Here is a 20210-nt window from a genome sequence, read left to right on the forward strand (position 1 = left end):
CTTTTGCATATTGCAAGATTCCCTCAGATCCCAATTTGTACCACTAAAAAGGTATGAGGTGGAACAGAAAGAATTCCGCATATCTCTGGCCGAGATGAAGAATCAATTAGCCGAGAAAGCACAACGATACGTAATTCTCCAAGAAACAACTAACAAATATAAAAAAGAAATGGAAAAACTGAAGAACCAGCTACATGGAAGCCAAGAAGGCTTAAAAATAGAGACCCCTGAGTTTTCAAAGGAGCTGACAGATGAGGAAATGCTGGAAGACTCAACCACTCAAGTCCACTCCAGTTGAGCTCATACCTGAGCCTAGTCTGGCCAATAGAGAAGTTGAAGAGGAAGCCGAGATTAAAGTCAGCGCTGCCAAGGAGAAAACCCATCAAAAGAAATCACATGGGAAGAGAAAGCGAAATTACCAACAAGGCCCTGAAATTTTTTTTTACACAACAGGAAGCTGATCATTTCGTGTTAACTTTAGCCTTGCCCAACATCCTGATTCTCAGAACCTGCCTCACAGATGCCCTTCGTATTCTGGAACTCGGGGGGGCGGGTGGCAACAGGAGTGCGTGGATGCGATTGGGCCCAAAAGAGGATGAAAACATTCCCATTGGAGTCTACATCACAGGTAGAAGGAACTTCTCTTGCTTTGGAAGTACCTGTAGGAACTATTGAGCCTAAGAGAGTTGAAGAGGCAAACTTACAAGGTTTCTACTGGGGAGCTGAGTAGACAGATAACTCCTGAGAGGGAGGCCTCAGATAAACCATCTGAAGTCGTAGAACTACGACAATCGACACATTTGAAAAAGCCTTCAGAGACTGAATTTGTTAATAGTTTGTTTATATAGTTAATATATTGTAAAATGTACTTCCAAGTAAAGGGGGAGGGATGTGGTAATCTGAGGTATAATACACCTTTAAGAGAATGTAAGCAGATTGACCACGTGACTGTAAGACCCAATAGCTGTGTAGCGCACCCTACCATGTTAATGTTAGTCTAGAGCAGGGTCTGGTTGGAGAAGCACACATCACGTTAGTGCTCTGTTGTTTGTGTAAATAAATAGCAAGTGCTTCATTGCATATTGGTCTCTGAGTCTGCAGTATAGTATTAGCAACTCACCCACCAACAGATAAGCATGCAACTGGTTCACGGCAAAGCGACCCCGCAGTAGAACATACCAAGTAACATGAACTTAATACTATATTTCGTTAACACCTATACATTGCACCCGAAAATCTCAAAAGCACACTCATTGTTCTAATTTTATTTCCACCTAAGAGTTCCCCAAAGTTTTACAGGATCTTGAGGGCTCCTTCACTTCTCCTGGGATCAAACCAAGGTGTTCCACAGGTATCAGGAATTCACTTTGATTCTCCTCAGCGTTTCTGCTGTTCTCTGAGTATAAGAGTTCTTGGGGTCCTTCCACTAGCACCTGGCTAGACGGCTCTCCACATGATTGTGGACAACCCATTTAGGTATGGACCTCACTGCTTTCTTGTTTAGTGACTCCAAAACAGAAAACACCTTTGGTTTCTGAAAGCCCTCTGCTACTGGTCTACAGCTTCTGGCAGATTCTCTCTCTGCTCCTTTCAAATCTGCCTCCAGGCTTCACCTGCCTGTTTCTGTGAGAAATCACACAGATAAACCCAAAATGAAAAAAATACCTCCATGCAATCTATCCTTATGGCAATGTGGCACACCTGGGTTGATCTGGATAGAGATTTAAACTAATTATCTCTAATTCCCAAATCTTTCCTTTGATCTGAAAAGAATATGGATGCTTTAAGACCTTCCCTTGTAGATCTGGAGTCACATATTGTCACAGAACGGGCAAAGATGGCAGATTCCTTTTCCTAAAGATTCCACAAGGATCCGGATTCAAATACCACTCCTGGAGCAGAAAAATCAAGGCTGACACTGTAGTGAAGGACTGAGAGTGTTGCACTGCTGGACGTGCTGTTTTTTGGATGAGACATTAAACCGAGGGCTCATCTTTCTGCTCAGTGGATGTAAAATAACTCATTGCATTATTTTGAAGAGGAGCAAGGGAGTTATCCCCTGTGCCCTGGCCAATATGTATCTCTCAATCAACACCACAAAAAACAGATTATGTGATCAGCATCACATTGCTGTTTGCAGGAAATTGCTGTGTGCATATTAACTGCTGTGTTATCTACATTACAACAGTGACTACACTAATAAAGTACTTAATTGGCTGTTAAAGGGCTTTGAGGCATCCAGTGGTCATGAAAAGCATGACATAAATGTAAGCCTTTCTTTTTTAAGGAAGGGAAAATAAAGGACATTATTGAATCAGTTGAGTTTTTACTGTATCTGGTCATTTCATGGTCATCATTACTGATACTGGCTTTTTATTTCAGATGTATTTTATTAACTAATTTTAAATTCCCCAGGTGCTGTGATAGAAGTTGAACTTGTTTCAGGCCTATGGATTACGAACCCTGTAACATAATCATTATCCACTGCACACGTTTGATGCACCTATATGGTCAGGATTCCAAAATGGAGTTCCTGAGTTGATGGTCATTGATCTAGACTCTCATATGAAGTTCGATACTTTGGATCCAAGGAATAAACAAATAAAAACATTTCTTTGATCTTCAGATCAAGAAGAATACCAGTTTAATGGAATGAGCTCAAATTCCGAAACTTCAGCAAGGTTTTCTTTTAATATCTATTAAACTAGTTTGATTAAAATGATCAAGCTAAGATTTGAATAGTCAGACCAAACAGTGAATAAAATGTTAACAATGCTTCTCTGACCTGTTGCATCAAGTCAAGCTCAGAGCATTGTCCAAATTCCTCTGTGCGCCGGGATAGCTTCTCCAGTTCCACAATGAGTTTCTCTCGCTTAGCCAATAGCTCAGTCTCTCCTTTAAGCTTTGCTTTCTCAATCAGCTGTATAATCACAAAAATATAAGAAAAAATATTTAAGATTTACAATTTAAACATTTTAAGTATATTAAACTGAATATACAGGAAAGAATCTCCAATTGTTACATTTGTTAATTAAAACCCAGATGTTTTACATGCTCTGTTGAATATCTAGAATTTGTACTTTGTCCACCCATTAAAGATGAAGGTTCCATTTAATATCAGTGCTTTCCAAGTTCATTCAAATACTGCATAAGCCAATCATATTGAGGTCATGCACACTGATGTTAAGTCTAAACCTATTAATTTACATTCAGGACAACCTGGGACTTTTAGGCATCCCTAGTATTGTCCTGTATTTACAGTTTAAATTTTGTTTTGAAATTTCATGGAATGACAGAATGGCTACAGCACAGAAGGAGGCGCTTCAGCTTGTTGTATCTGTGCCAGCTCTTTGCAAGAGTAATCAACCAATTTAACACTATCTTCCTCAGAGCTCACAATATTTCCAAGTTTTGTGCCTGGCTTTCCCCCACAGTGCTGCAAATTTTTCCTCTTCAGATAATGGTCCAATTTTATTTTGAAAGCCACAATTGAATGTGCCTCAACCACACTCTCAGACATTGGATTCCAGATCCTAAGCATTCGCTGCATAAAACATTTTTCCTGAAGTCGCTGTTGCTTCTTTTGCCAATCACCTTAAATCGGTGTCCTGGGTTTTGTTCCTTCCACCAATGGGAACATTGTCCAGACCCCTCATGATTTTTAATATCTCAATCAAATCTCCTCTCAACCTTCTCTGTTCAAAGGAGGATAGCCCCAGCTTCTCCAAACTATCGATGTAACTGAAGTTCCTCTTCCATGGGACCATTCCTGTGAAACTTTTTTGCACTCTCTCTAATGCCATCACATTCTTCCTAAAGTATGCTGCCCAGAACTGGACACAATACTCCAGTTGGGACCAAACCAGTGTTTTATGCAGGTTTATCATAACTCCTTTGCTTTTGTACTCTTATGCCTTATTTATAAAGCCCAGCAACCTGGATGCTTTAATAACCTCTCTCTAAGCCTGCCCTGTAACTTTCAATGATTTGTGTACACATAATCCCAGATACCCCTGTTCCTGCACCCCATTTAGAATTGTACCTTTTATTTCATATTGCCCTCCTCGTTTCTCCTATCAAAATGAGTCACTTCACGCTTACCTGAATTAAATTTCATCTGCCACTTGTCCACCCATTGCATCAGTCTCACTATGCCCTTTTGAATTTAGCATTATCCTCCTCACAGTTCACAATATTTCCAAGTTTTATGTCATCCTGTGCCTGTACACCAAAGTCTAGGTCATTAATATAAATCAAGAAGAGCAGGGGTCCCAACACCAACCCCTGGGGAACCCCACTATAAACATTCTTCCTGGCAGAGAAAAGAATCATTCGGTATGACTCTTGGCTTCCTGTCATTCAGCCAATTTTGTATCCCAATGTTGCTACTGTGCCTTATATGCTGTGAACTCTAACTTTGCTCACAAGTCTGTTAAGCGGGTCGTTATCAAATGTGCTTTGGACTTTGGATAACCCACATTCACCGAAGCAAATATTAAATTTGTCCCAAATTATCATTTCTAAAAAATTTCAACAAACTCTAAAATATTGCTAAAAAAAGAGGCATGTCTAAGTTTTTCATCTTGCACTCATCAGGACACTTACAAGAATTCCATTATAAGGGAGATAACAACAATTTATACTGTATGTGAAGAGCGTGCAGATTGGTTGGCAAGTGGCATTGCCATGGAGAATGCACCACTGATGGTGACTGACAGTAAACTGCCAAGCATTGTTTGAAATTTAAACCAGGCAGCTTGACTCTGATTTGTCAAGGCATTTCCCTGAGGAATGGGTCAGCAAATGGCTATCACTTATTTTGTTTAGCTGAAACAGGCGCAATGTATGTACATGTTCTTTCTGTCTGCAAAGAACAGGGCCCTGTGTATATGTAGCTTCCAGTACACGCAAATATGTCACATTGTAAGCATGACTGATAATCTTAAATTGGTTGTCAGTGCAATTCTTAGCATATTAAGGATTATTTATCAAATGTTGTCCAATTGCAGAATTACATCTAACGTTGGACACTGGGTTTTGAGTTTTGCAAGCATGGGCTGGTTAGGTACAGTCTGTACCCTGCCCGTTGCAAACAGAATCACCGAATCACACAGTGCAGAAGAGGCCCTTCGGCCCACCAAGTCTGCACCGACACGTGAGAAACACCTGACCTACCTACCTAATTCCATTTACCAGCACTTGGCCCATAGCCTTGAATGTTATTATGTGCCAAGTGCTCATCCAGGTACTTTTTAAAGGATGTGAGGCAACCCACCTCCACCACCCGCCCCAGGCAGTGCATTCTAGACTGTCACCACCCTCTGGGTAAAAAGGTTTTTCCTCACATCCCCCCTAAACCTCCTGCCCCTCACCTTGAACTTATGTCCCCTTGTGACTGACCTTTCAACTAAGGGGAACAGCTGCTCCCTATCCACCTTGTCTATGCCCCTCATAATCTTGTACATCTCAATCAGGTCGACCCTCAGTCTTCTCTGCTCCAACAAAAACAACCCAAGTCTATCCAACCTCTCTTCATAACTTAAATGTTTCATCCCAGGCAACATCCTGGTGAATCTCCTCTGCAGCCCCTCCAGTGCAATTACATCCTTCCTATAATGTGGCGACCAGAACTGCACACAGTACTTCAGCTGTGGCCTCACCAAGGTTCTATACAACTCCAACATGACCTCCCTACTTTTGTAATCAAACAGCAGCTGCGTCATGTTGTTTGGTACGATCTGCCAATTCTTGGGACATACAGCCTTCCTAACTAGCATCACACTGGCACCGAAATTCATATACCACATTACTCATTTGTGTGATAGGCAGACCATCTTTTTGGCTAGACGGCAGCACCCTGTTAGTGGCGAATACCACTCGTGTTGCTACTGTATAGTAGCAGAGTAAAACAGCTAGCTTCACCTGTTGCTCAAATTTTTGAGATACCTTGACCTTCCAGGGTAATCTGAGGCAGACTGGGCACTTTTCAGGGCCGAAGGTGACAGCCTTAGGCCTGTTCAGGAGTTTGCATGACATACAGCATGAAATGATCTGATCAGGGTAGCCATTATCCTGCAGGATGTCTTTGACGCGCCTTACTTCAGCATTAAGCTTGCATGGTGAGCAAATGGCTCGGGCCCTATTTACAAGGCTGCTGATAAGACCAATCATATAACATGTGGAACCGCAAGAATCCCAACATGTAAATTGACCAGTGAAGGTAGGCTTGGGGTAAACTACGGTAGAGAATCCCCTGGCAGATTTCTCATCTAGTACGTCAAGGAAAGGGAGTTCATTTGATTGCTCCATTTCAAAGTGAATTTGAGCACAGGATGAAGCCCATTAAGATATGTAAGGAAATTATTATATGCAGCTGTGGATTTAAATATAGCAAACGTATCATCCACATTTTGGAAATATGCGAAGGGTAGGAAGTTAGGTGTCATTCCATCGAAGACACGTTTCTCATGGAACCCAGCGTGAATTGGGCCTAAAGGGGATCCCACGGCAACACCATCCATTTGGGCATACTTGGTGTCATAAAACTGCGCAAGTTGCTGAGTTCATAAGCTCAATGAATACTGATTCACACAATGGTGGCGGGTCTAGATTGCCATTTTATAGTGCTGCAGCGCAAATATCTATGGCTTCCTTAAGTGGAACATTGGTGAATAGGCTAGCAATGTCAAATGAGCACATGCTATCAATATGCAAGTCCTGTATGGCCTTCACAAGTATGAAGGAGTCCTTCACTGTGTATGTGGAAAACTTATTCATTACTGGTGGTAACAATTCGCCCAACCATTTGGCCAATTCATGTTATCCAGAACTGATCATGGATAAGATGGGGCATAGAGGGACACTTTTGTGTGTCTTAGGCAGTCCATGCATTCACAGATGTAGTGAACCGTGAGGACAAACCCTGTCATGTAAATCACATGGTAGCTCATTGCTCTTGCACAAGTCCAGCAAGTTTTTTTTAGCTTACTTTTGACCAAGGTTGTCCGATCATGTTAAGTGGCAGGTCCAATGGATACGAATTTGGACCTGCCATTAAGAATGGCATGCATTTTGTTGATATGGTCACACTTGTGAAGGATGACTATTCCCGTCCCTTTGTCAGGTTTACTGATGTGTATGTCTGGTTGGTCTTAAGGCCTCAACGCTGTAAGACATTCGCGTTGCATGTGAAAGTCGGACAGGTTGTTCGGAATCCCACAATATCCGTGTGCTAGATCAGCTAGGCATGCTTTCAAGGATTCAGCATCTTCAATGGACACTGGTTTGTGGTGGGATAGTTGGGAGTAGAGGAGTTCAAACTCAGCTAATACCTCTGCCCATTTGCTTTGGAATGAAGGCACGTCAAAATTAAAACCATGCGCAAGAACAAACTCCTTGCTTTCCCTGGTCAAAAAGATTTGTTATGTGTTTAGTGGCATCATTAATTGTGTTGCCAAACCGCTTCCACTGAAGTGAGTTTACAGTTTGGATGCATTTCAAACAGGTACTGTTTATGGAACTGTCATCTATTGCATCAATATAGCAACATAAACGGATCAAACTGAAAAACAAAAACCCGGACATACACATCTGTAAACCTGACAAAGGGACGGGAATAGTCAACCTTAACAAGTGTGACTATCTCAACAAAACGCACATCATTCTTAATGACAGGTCCAAATTCGTATCCATTGGCCCTGCCGCTCAACATGACCGGACAGCCTTGCTCGAAAGTAAGCTAAAAAAACGCTTGCTGGACTTATATAAGAGTAATGAGCTACCGCGTGATATATATGATTGGGTTCATCCTCATGGTTCGCTACGTCTGCGTATGCATGTGCTGCCAAGACACAGAAAAGCGATGTCCCTTTACACCTGATCTTACCTATGACCGGTTCTGCACAACAAGAATTGGCCAAATGATTCAGCAAATTGTTCCAACCAGCATTGACCATGTTTTCCACATACATGGTGAAGGACTCCTTCGCATTTGCAAAGGCCATATGGGACTTGCATATCGATAGCAATGCTGTGTCCATGTGCTCATTTGACATTGCTAGCCTATTCACCAATGTTCCGCTTAAGGAAGCCATAGATATTTGCACTGCAGCACTATATTATGGCAATCTAGACCTGCCACCATTGTGTGAATCAGTATCGATTGAACTTATGAGCTCAGCAACTCGCGCAGTTGAGTTCAGTTTTAATGACACCATGTATGCCCAAATAGATGGTGTTGCCATGGGATCCCCTCTAGGGCGAGCACTTGCAAACATCTTTTTTGGGTTCCATGAGAAATGTGTCCTCGATGGAATGACACCTAACCTCTTACCCCTTGCATATTTCTGATATGTGGATGATACATTTGCCATATGTAAATCAGCAGCTACATGTAACTATTTCCTTACATGTCTTAATGGGCTTCATCCTGCGCTCAAATTCCCCTTTGAAATGGAGCAGTCAAATGAACTCTCCTTCCTTGATGTACTTGTTGAGAAATCTGGCAGGGGATTCTCTACCATGGTCTACCACAAGCCTACCTTCACTGGTCAATATACGCTTTAGGATTCTTACAGTTCTACCTGCTGTAAGATTAGTCTTATCAGCAACCTTGGAAATAGGGGCTGTGCTATTGTTCACCATGCAAGCTTGATGCTGAAATAAGGTGCATCAAAGTCATCCTGCAGGTTAATGGCTACCCTGATCAGATCATTTCACGCTGTATATCACTCAAACTCCTAAACGGGCCTAAGGTCATCACCTTCGGCCCTGAAAAATGCCCAATCTACCTCAGATTATCCTGGAAGCTCAAAAATTTGGTGAAACTAGCTGGTTCAAGCTGCTACTATGCAATAGTAACACGAGTGGTATTCGCCACTAACAGGATGCTGCCATCAAGCCAAAAAGGCGGTCTCTCTATCATACAAATGAGTAATGTGGTATATGAATTTCAATGCCAGTGTGATGCTAGGTATGTAGGCCATACATCCCAAAGACTGGCAGATCGTATCAAATAGCATGTCCCAGCCGCTGTTTGCAATGGGCGGGGTACAGACTGTACCCAACTAGCCCGTGCTTGCAAAACTCAAAACCCATTGTCCAACATTAGATGTGATTCTGCGATTGGACAACATCTGATAAATAATCCTCAATGTGCTAAGAATTACTTTTGACAACCAATTTAAGATTGTTAGTTGTGCTCGTAATGTGGTGTATTTGCGTGTACTGGAAGCTACATATATTAATACACTGGACCCTGTTCTTTGCGGGCAGAAAGAATGTGTACATACATTGTGTCAGTTTCAGCTAAACAAAATAAGTGACAGCCATTTGCTGACCCATTCCTCAGGGCAATGCCTTGACCAATCAGGGTCAAGCTGCCTTGTTTAAATTTCAAACAATGCTTGGCAGTTAACTGTCAGTCACCATCAGTGGTGCATTCTCCATAGCAACATCACTTGTCAAGCAGTCAGCACTCTCTTCACATACCGTATAAATTTTCCCCTTACATATTGGTATTCTTGTGAGTATCCTGATGAGTGCAAGACAAAAAGCTTCAACATGTCTTTTTTCAGCAATACTCAAGTTCTGTACTACCAAAACTCTAAAACATTGATTTAACATGAATAAATGTTAAATTAATTTCACTGTAGTTAAGTGTGAGGAGTTACATTTTTGTAAGAAAAATAAGGAGGCCAATATTACTTGCAAAACAAGAATCAAACTGGGATAAAGGAGCAAAGGGATCTGAGAGTACAAATTCACAAATCCTTAAAAATTGCGGTGTAGGTCAATAATGTTTTAGAGTTTTGGTAGTACAGATCATATCAAATAGCATGTCCCAGCCACTGTTTGCAATGGGCAGGGTACAGACCATACCCAACTAGCCTGTGCTTGCAAAACTCAAAACCCAGTGTCCAACATTAGATGTGATTCTGCGATTGGACAACATCTGATAAATAATCCTCAATGTGCTAAGAATTACTTTTGACAACCAATTTAAGATACAATTCAGTACACGCAAGTACACCACATTGCGAGCACAACTAACAATCTTAAATTGGTTGTCAAAAGTAATTCTTGGCACATTGAGGATTATTTATCATATGTTGATTGTTAGTTGTGCTCGTAATGTGGTGTATTTGCGTGTACTGGAAGCTACATATATTAATACACTGGGCCCTGTTCTTTCCGGGCAGAAAGAACATGTACATACATTGCGTCAGTTTCAGCTAAACAAAATAAGTGACAGCCATTTTCTGACCCATTCCTCAGGGCAATGCCTTGACCAATCAGGGTCAAGCTGCCTTGTTTAAATTTCAAACATATTCTCTTGATGACGGGCTGTAACTTCAGAGATCCCCAGTGTCGGATTTGGCGGGGTAGCCCAAAGATGCGCTGGGGAATCCCCTTCGGAAGTTCACAGATAAGGGTATGCATGGTAATTGCCCAGAAGTGCAAACTTCCTCTGGGCAATTGCCCTGAGTTGGGAACCACTTGAAAACGCGATTTAAATCGCAAACTTCAGATGGTTCCAGCTGTGTTACACACATAGTTATACAGAAAAGAATTAAAACCTCTTCTAACTTCTGGGCAACTGTCATAAAGATCCAGGCTGACCCCCGGCCACTTGACTCTCCCCCACATCCCCGACCCCCCAGAGAACTACCCCCACCCCTGACCACCACCCTCCCACCCCACAGGACTACCCCCACCCCCCTCTAAACACCTCCTCACGGTATTCCCAACTGCCCAACTCCCCATGGGACTCCCCCCAACCCGCAGGCCCAATCTCCTCTCCCAATCCAACGTGACCCGCACCATCCACAGGCCGCACCCCCCAGTCTCCCAACCCGATCAGACACCTTCCGCGCCCTCCACCCACAGGCCTGACAAACCCCCCGACCCAAATTCCCATCCCACCTCCGAGGCCCGATCCTCCCCCCTCCCAACCCAACCCGCCCCCCCACCCCACCCACCCGGGTTCCGACTCGCCCCCAACTCCACCAACACCCCACCACCACCACCCCCCCATTCAAGGTCTCAACCCCCCCAACTCTTCCCCACACAAGATCTCACACCCCCACCCCCCCATCCAAGATCTGAGCCCCATCCAAACACCTCCCCACTCAAGGTACATCACCCCCAAACCCCCACCACAGCCCCTTCCGCCCAAGTTCTGACCCTCCCCAACCCCCCCACCCCCCCACGCCCACCACCCCCCAACCCTTGGTCCAATCCGCCCCACCCCCACTCCCCTACCAAGCTGAGGTCCGACGCCCCCACCCATCTGAGATCCGACCGTCGCCCCCTCATGCCCCAATCCACCCCAACTACTTGAGGTCCGAAGCCCCACAACCTCACCCACTCGAGGTCCGACCACCTCCCCCTCCTGACCTCTGCCCAACCCACACCCACCATCTGAGGTCCAAGCCCCAACCCCCACCACCCCGAGGGGAAACTGACATTGGTATTTTCTTGTGAATTGTCCTGATGAGTACAAGATGAAAAGTTTTGACAAAAAATTCCTTTCTTCGGCAATAAAAGAGTTAGTGAGAATGAAGAAGTAGCCTTGAAGAAAAACTCAAAAAGAGCCCTCAAAAAAAATATGCTCACCCCTCTTCAGGTGTCACGGCCCAATTCATTGGATCTTCTTCCCTTAATTTATTCACCCCCCAATTCTTTTACCTCCTTCATGAAACTTCTCAAAAATCTATCTTTCCAACTTTTGAGTCAATCCTCCTAATCTCTCTCCATTGCTCAGCATCTATTTTCCTATCTCTTTTTGTGCAGAACCTTGAGACAGCGAAGGTGCAAGGCATTACTCTACATACCTCATCATTTTCATCAAAAATTGGTATGATGTTCCTTGGCCAAAAGAGAACTGTGGCATGTAAATCTATGTCTGCAGGATTGAACATATAAACATCCAACAGGTAATCCAACCTGCGATGAAGTTCCTGTAAAACCATTAAGAATTACATGCAGGATAGTTTTCAGATATAGAATTTCCTGTGGGACACAAATTCATCTTGCACATTAGTACTTAGCTGTTACTGAGTTCTGCAATCATTTCATGTTTTCAAATAAGAATTCAAGAACAAAAAGAACATGAAACGGCCCTAATACATACTGTGGGATCCAGCATTGACGTCATCTAAGCATTTACTTCCCAAGAAGAAAAATCATTCTAAAACTGTTTATTATGTATGCAACTGCAGAAAGAGAAATTTAAAACTATTTTTGCATCAATTAAATGGTGATGGAAATGTACATTGAACGCATTCCCATCCATAGAAATATTCCTCTTTCTATAATTGTAAATAAATCATTTTCTGTGGCTGCTTGAATATATGATTTAGGGCACAAAGCTATTTTCTAACACTATGGCATGATTGGTCAATCAGGTCAAATCTTAATTATGAACATCCAGATGTGTAATTAAGGTGTACAAAATTATTAGGGCCTAGATAGGGTAAACAGGAAAGACCTGCTTCTCCTAGCTGAAGAGTCAGTTATCACGGGGCACAGATTTAAGTTGGTTGTAAAAGGATTAGAGGGGACATGAGGAAACACTTATCCACCCAAAGGGTGGGTGGCATCTGGAATTCACTGCCTAAATTGGTGGTTGAGGCTGAAATGCTCAACTCATTTAAAAGGTACCTGGATCTCCACCTGAAGTGCTGTAACCTGCAAGGCCCTGGATCAGGTGCTGGAAAGTGGGATTAAAAATGAGCGACTAGTTTCTTTTTTTCTCTTTTTTTCGGCCAGGCAGACACAATGTGCTGAATGGCCACTTTCTGCGCCCTAATTTTTCTATGCTTCTATGTGTTAGCTATGGAGCTCTACTCAAATCCAAAAATCTTTCTTAAAAGCATTGGCCAACAGAGCTAGCAGAACAAATTTTCTGCTCACTGCCGAAGGGACAGCAATCGCTTTTCACCTTGCTGACAGGTGCCCACAAGTTCAGGATTTTAAGCGGAGACTTTCTCTCACTCGATGTCTGATCCAGCATAGGGCCTCTTACATTTCACCTGTGATGGTTATGAACTGGTCAAGAAACAGCAAGGCCTTTCAACCAATCAGATTGAAAAATCTTCACTGAGACATGCAGGGACTAAAGCAGTAAGTATAAATTAAATTTAAATCATCCACAGAAAGCAAAATAAAAATCAAGAACGACCAATGAGTTTAAAAGAGAACTAAAAAGGACAGATGGGAAAAGTAAAAACAGAATTATTTTAATTTCTATTTTTGTGAAAATCTCCAACACTTATAAAGGAATGAAACCCCGCGCCTGTAAAATTACATTGTTAGGACCATGAGATTATTTGGCAGTAATTATCACATAACACACTGTTAAAAATTCACTTATTCCTGAATGCATCAGCCCTAACTTATTCCCATGTTGTTAGTGAAGAACTTGTGGGCAAGTTCCCGAAGTTCACGCCATTGCCATAATATGATAGAATTTTGCATTAAGTTTGAATGCGACATAGTTCATTCTGGAATCTGAAGAAAGGAAATTATGAAGATATGAGGGGCAAGTAGGCTATCGTGGATTGGGAAAATATACTAAAAGATTTGACAGTAGACAGGCAATGACTGGTATTTAAAGAAATGCTACACAGTCTACAACAGATATACATTCCTCTGAGGCACAAACACCCAAAGGGAAAGGTAAATCAACCATGGTTAACAAAAGAAGTTAAGGATTGCATTAGACCAAAGGAAGTGGGTTATAAGGATGCTGGAAAAAGTGGTAAGCCTGAGGATTGGGGGCAACTTAGAACCCAGCAAAGGAGGACTAAGAAACTGATTAAGAAAGGAAAAGAGAATATGAATGCAAACTAGCGTGGAACATAAAGATGGACTGTAAAAGCTTCTTTAGGTATCTGAAAAGGAAAAGATTAGCTAGGACATATGTGGGCCCATTACAGATAGAGAACAGGTAAATGGAGGAGAAACTAAATGGTTACTTAGTATCTGTCTTCACAGAAGAAGATACAGATAATCTCCCAGAAATACTAGGCGACCAAGGGACTTGTGAAACTGAAGAACTAAAAGAAATTAGTAATAGTAAAGAGGTAGTACTTGAAAAGCTAACTGGATTGAAGGTTGATAAATCCTCTGGACCAGAGTAGCTTCATCCCAGAGTGTTGGAGATGGCTAGAGAGACAGTGGATGCATTGGTGGTTATCTTTCAAATTCCTATAGAGAAAGGTTCCTGCAAACTGGAAAGTCGCAAATACATTTAATGTAATGAAAAATATTTTTGTTTCTAACTTCCAATGGAAGAGAATAAGACTCGGTAACTGCCATACATCTACATAATTGTAAATACATCACAGCATAGTTTTGAACTGCACCACAACAGAAATTATACTCTCAAAGGCCTCTGTAAGGCCAAAGTTGTTATTGGTAACTTTCAAATATTGGGCTCTGTAGTAGTTATTCTCCTGGTTCAACAGTGCTGATCATTTGTACAATTGGTCCAGGCATCTTTTGTTCAGGAGTGTGCCCATACCACCAATATCTAATCATGCAATAGTATAATCCAGAGGTGCAAAAGAAAAAGCCCCTTATGATCAGAATGGACGTCAGGGTCAGAATTTGCTGGTTAAATAAAGTGTTAAATGCACAAGGTGTTACTAAAGTAGTGTGTAAATCATCCAGCAATTGGTGGTGAGGAAGAGCAATCCCATAAGCATAAGTGCCCTGATTAGGCACTTTACAGCCTTCCAGACTTAACATTAAGTTCAACAACTTCAGACCATGAACTCTCTCCTCTATCTTCAACCCTTCTTTAATCCCTTTTTTAAAACTTATTTTTTGTTTACTTATTTTCATTTTTATTCATTGTTTTATCCCTTTTTATCTCCCTTTCTATCCCCTTTTTTATCCTTTTTCCCCAACCACTGCCCCCTCCCCCCACCTCCCCCTCAAAAGGGCGATCTGTCACTTGTTCTATGTTGTTCTTTCACAGAGTGCTGACCCTTTTGCTATTAACACATTCTGCTTCCTTACCTTTATGCCACTATCAGCACCTTTTTTAGTCTTCACCACTACCATTAACACTCTTTGTCTTGTGTCCATGACATCTTTGTCAACCTCTCCTTAGCCCCCACCTATCACTGACCTTCTATCCTGCTTTACCTGCTCCACCCCCCTTAAACAGTAAAAATTCCATCATATTTCTACTTCTCTTTAGCTCTGAAGAAGAGTCATGTGGACTTGAAACGTTAACTCTGTTTCTCTCTCCACAGATGCTGTCAGACCTGCTGAGATATTCCAGCATTTTGTTTTTATTCCATAAGCAGCTTGATGGGCAATCTACATTGCTCCTGCGATTAGCCTTGTGAAAATGGGAGCTTGCTGTAATTGATATATTTGTGCATTAATTACCAAGGAAGCTTGCTACATAATGTCAAGGCTAGTAATTAACACTGTAATTACCCATCTATTGTCAAGATTTATGTTCCTGCAATACCACTCATCCTCTCCAGCGCAGAAAAGGAACAGTTGAAACAGTGGAATCATATTCCTGCAGCAGTAAATTGCAGTTACAAGTTTTGAAAATTTGAAATCTAAATTTTTATACTTTTTTCTTTCTTTACCTTTCTGTCATTATTTTCCCTTTATTATTTTTCTGTAAGGGGAATAGATAGGTGTTTCTGTGGCCGCAAACGAGACTCCAGGATGGTATGTTGCCTCCCTAGTGCTAGGGTCAAGGATGTCTCAGAGCGGCTACAGGACATTCTGAAGGGGGAGGGTGAACAGCCAGTGGTCGTGGTACACATTGGTACAAATGACATAGGTAAAAAAAAGGGATGAGATCCTAAAAGCAGAATATAGGGAGTTAGGAAGTAAGTTGAAAAGTAGAACCTCAAAGGTAGTGATATCAGTGCCACGTGCTAGTCAGAGTAGAAATAGCAGGTTATATCGGATGCATACGTGGCTGAAGAGATGTTGTGAAGGGGAGGGTTTCAGATTCCTGGGACATCGGGACCAGTTCTGAGGGAGGTGGGACCAGTACAAACTGGACCAGTTACACCTGGGCAGGACCGGGACTGATGTCCTAGGGGGAACATTTGCTAGAGTGGTAGGGGAGGGTTTAAACTAAAATGGCAGGGGGATGGGAACCTATGCAAGGAGTCAGAGAAAGGGGAATCAAGGACAAGAACAAAAGATAGAAAGGGGAATAAGAAAAGTGATAGGCAGAGAAATCAAGGGCAAGAATCAAACAGGGCCTCAGTGAAAAATAATGGGAACGGGACAAGTAATGTTAAAAAGACAAGCCTTAAGGCTTTGTGCTTTAACGCAAGGTGCATTCGCAATAAAGTGCATGAATTAACTGCGCAAATAGATGTAAACAGGTATGATATTGTCGGGATTACAGAGACATGGGTGCAGGGTGACCAGGGATGGGAAGTGAACATCCAGGGGTATTCACTATTTAGGAACGACAGGCAAAAAGGAAAAGGCGGTGGAGTTGCATTGCTGGTTAAAGAGGAAATTAACGCAATAGTGAGGAAAGATATTAGCTTCGACAATGTGGAATCTGTATGGGTAGAGCTGAGAAACACTAAGGGGCAAAAAACATTAGTGGGGGTTGTATACAAACTCCCAAACTGTAGTGGTGATGTTGGGAATGGCATTAAACAGGAAATTAGAGATGCATGCAATAAAGGAACATCTGTAATTATGTGTGACTTTAATATGCATATAGATTGAGCAAATCAAATTAGTAACAGTACCGTAGAGGAGGAATTCCTAGAGTGTATACAGGATGGTTTTCTGGACCAATACGTTGAGGAACCAACCAGAGAACAGGCCAACCTAGACTGGGTATTGTGTAATGAGAAAGGAATAATTGGCAATCTAGTTGTGCGAGGCCCCTTGGGGATGAGCGACCATAATATGATAGAATTCTTCATCAAGATGGAGAGTGATGTGGTTGATTCTAAGACTAGGGTCCTGAATCTTAATAAAAGAAACTATGATGATATGAGGCGCGAGTTGGCTCTGATGGATTGGGAAACATTACTTAAAGGGATGACGGTGGATAGGCAATGGCAAACATTCAAAGAGTGCATGGGTGAACTGCAACAATTGTTTATTCCTGTCTGGCGCAAAAGTAAAACAGGAAAGGTGGCCAAACCATGGCTTACAAGGGAAATTAGAGATAGTATTAGATGCAAGGAAGAGGCATACAAATTGGCCAGAAAAAGCAACAGACCTGAGGATTGGGAGCAGTTTAGAATTCAGCAAAGGAGGACCAAGGGATTGATTAAGAAGGGGAAAATAGAGTATGAGAGTAAGCTTCCGGGGAACATAAAAACTGACTGTAAAATTTCTATAGGTATGTGAAGAGAAAAAGATTGGTGAAGACAAATGTAGGTCCCTTACAGTCAGAAACAAGGGAATTTATAATGGGAAACAAAGCAATGGCTGACCAACTAAATACATACTTTGGTTCTGTCTTCACAAAGGGGGACACAAATAACATACCAGAAATGTTGGGGAACACAGGGTTTAGTGAGAGGAAGGAACTGAAAGAAATCAGTATTAGTAGGGAAATGGTGTTGGGGAAATTGATGGGATTGAAGGCCGATAAATCCCCAGGGCCTGATAATCTACATCCCAGAGTACTTAAGGAAGTGGCCCTAGAAATAGTGTGTGCGTTGGTGGTCATCTTCCGAGATTCTATATACTCTGGAACAGTTCCTACAGATTGGAGGGTAGCTAATATAACCCCACTATTTAAAAAGGGAGGTAGAGAGAAAACAGGGAATTATAGATCAGTCAGCCTGACGTCGGTAGTGGGGAAAATTCTAGTCCATTATAAAAGATTTAATAGCTGAGCACATGGAAAACAGTGGCAGGATCAGACAGAGTCAGCATGGATTTATGAAAGGGAAATCATGCTTGACAAATCTACTGGAATTTTTTGAGAAGGTAACTAGTAGAATTGATGAGGGGGAGCCTCATCAAAGGATATGGGGAGAAAGTGGGAGCAGGCTATTGAGTTGGATGATCAGCCATGTTCATAATGAATGGCGGTGCAGGCTCAAAGGGCCGATTGGCCTACTCCTACTCCTAGTTTCTATGTTTCCGTCCTGAACAGCACTGTGGGCGTACCTACACTACATTGACTGCAGTAATTCGAGAAGGAAGCTCATCACCACCTTCTCTAAGAGCAATTAGGGATGGACAATAAATACTGGTCTAGCCAGCGATGCCCACATCCCATGAATGAATACTTAAAAAATTGATATAAAGCTGAGCAGAAACAGTGAGAAATTCAAAGGAGAATATTCCAGCAGCTACTGAATGCATCCTGGGAATTTGTACAGCACAAGATCACATTGTACAATCTGAATTCAGTTCATAGCATCACAGCTCTGAAAAAATTTGAATTCCAAACTTATCTTTTGACAGGAGCTAAGGCCCACCATGGCAGTTGGCGGAATTTAAATATCAGTAATAAATCTGAAAACAGACATTTCAGTAATAGTGTTGTAATATGGGTTCGGTTGTTGTGGCTCATTGATGAGAAGGTCTTCTATATTTAAATATGAACCATATACTGGTAGCCTTTAACTATTTATAGATCCCAGGTTACTGTCATGCATGGTGCTGTTGCCATGCAGGTAGTCTGCTGCTAGAGTGTTCTCTCTAGACTGTTCTCTGTCTATTCTCTGTGCCTCTGTCCATCATACCATGGGCATTGCTATTCTCTAGTCCCACATTAATCCTTGCTCTGCCGAGCACCTTTACATTACAATGGCATGCAGGCACATACAACATCATACAACATCCACTTCCTTCTCCAAAGAAAACTTTCCTCCCTTCCAACGGAGTATTACAATACAATCTTTACTTGCTATCCCTTCTCCCCCACCCCAAATCTCTGACTTTACAAATTCAGACACTCTTGAGGCTTGACAGTTCTGCCACATCTTGGTCTGAGATGCTTGGAGGACTGGTAGTAGTGCTCTGTGTTTCTGGTACTTGGCTATCCCAATTTGATCCACTTTTTGCATCTCTGAGTTGTGTCTCTTTTTAATAGCAACTCGTCTGCTTTTTTCAGACACTGTGGGTTTGTCCCGTTCCTTCCGAAGGGAATGTGCACTCGTTCATTCCTAGAGTGGACTCGAACTTTCTTTTTCTGAGGTGTCCGCCATGTTCTTGCTGAACATTGACGTTTCACAAATGGAACCTTCATTTCCACTTGTTTACAATTTCATCCAAACATTTATCTACTGTTTTATTTTCAGATCATTTTGCAAGCTTATGAATCTTATCATTCAGTTCAATGGTTCTCAGTATGTCTGATACATCCAGTGCTTTCTCTTCTTTGAGTTCCCTGTGTTTTAGTGTCGGATTTACATTTTCCAATCTCATTTCTGTCTTTTCTTTCTCTGCAACAGAACTTTGTCCTCGTCCTTCAGTTTGGTTTCACTATTGGTCAGGTTTGTCTGCGGTGAAGTCTTAATTTGTTTCCGTTCTGTAATTATGCTATGCATGGCTTTATTATCCACTTGCAGCTTGGAAAGTTCTATGGCTTTTGCTTTTAATACCTCCTCTTTTCCATTCAACTGTTTCTTCAGTCTGTTTTCTGTAGCTTTCAGCTTCCTCCTGCAATATTGAACATTGCTGAGTCTTCCCTGCCAATTGGTTCTTCAGTTTGTTCAGCGTGACATGAAATTCATTTTACTTCTCTTCGTAATTTTCCAGAGGAATAAAATTTGGGATTCTTGTAACAGGTAAAGATCCATTAACAGATTTTCTTTTTCTTTGCAAAGCTTACTTGCTGCAGCTTGTGTTTTTCTGTAACTCAGTGGCGTCTCCTTGAGTTTCTTCTGCTGTGTTGCCATTCTGCTGTTTAAGACAGTTTTCATTTCTTCATGTTACTGAATAGTTACGATTCCTTTTGCATTTGATCTTGAAGGACAATCAATTGTTCTTTCAACTGTTTGTTTTCTTGTTGACCTCTTGCCAGTTCACTCTGGGCTTCAGTGCATCGTCTTGTTGATTCAGCTTGAATCTTGTGCTTCAAATCTTCCAGTTCAGCTCTGATACAAACATTTTCTGGTAGAACAGCTTAATTTGCTTTTTGCACATTTTGCTTCTTTTGAATTATCTCAGACAGCTTTCCTTCATTCACAGCCATCTGCTGTTGCAGTTTGGGTACCATGTCAGCTTTT

The 20210-nt window shown here is 41.9% G+C and overlaps 1 protein-coding gene across 1 annotated transcript in view; it reads right to left on the reverse strand.

Moving 5' to 3' along the window:
- The window catches only part of dnah12 (dynein, axonemal, heavy chain 12), a 349430-nt gene that overhangs the window by 256416 nt on the left and 72804 nt on the right, over window positions 1-20210 (reverse strand). The window contains exons 13-14 of the mRNA XM_078543543.1: window positions 11835-11960; window positions 2786-2920 (exon numbers count right to left, since the gene is read on the reverse strand). Coding sequence (XP_078399669.1) covers window positions 2786-2920; window positions 11835-11960 — 261 coding nt within the window. The remainder of the gene's footprint in view (window positions 1-2785; window positions 2921-11834; window positions 11961-20210) is intronic.

The sequence above is a fragment of the Cetorhinus maximus genome, chromosome 6, assembly GCF_964194155.1.
Source record: "Cetorhinus maximus chromosome 6, sCetMax3.hap1.1, whole genome shotgun sequence".
NCBI classification, from domain to species: domain Eukaryota; kingdom Metazoa; phylum Chordata; class Chondrichthyes; order Lamniformes; family Cetorhinidae; genus Cetorhinus; species Cetorhinus maximus.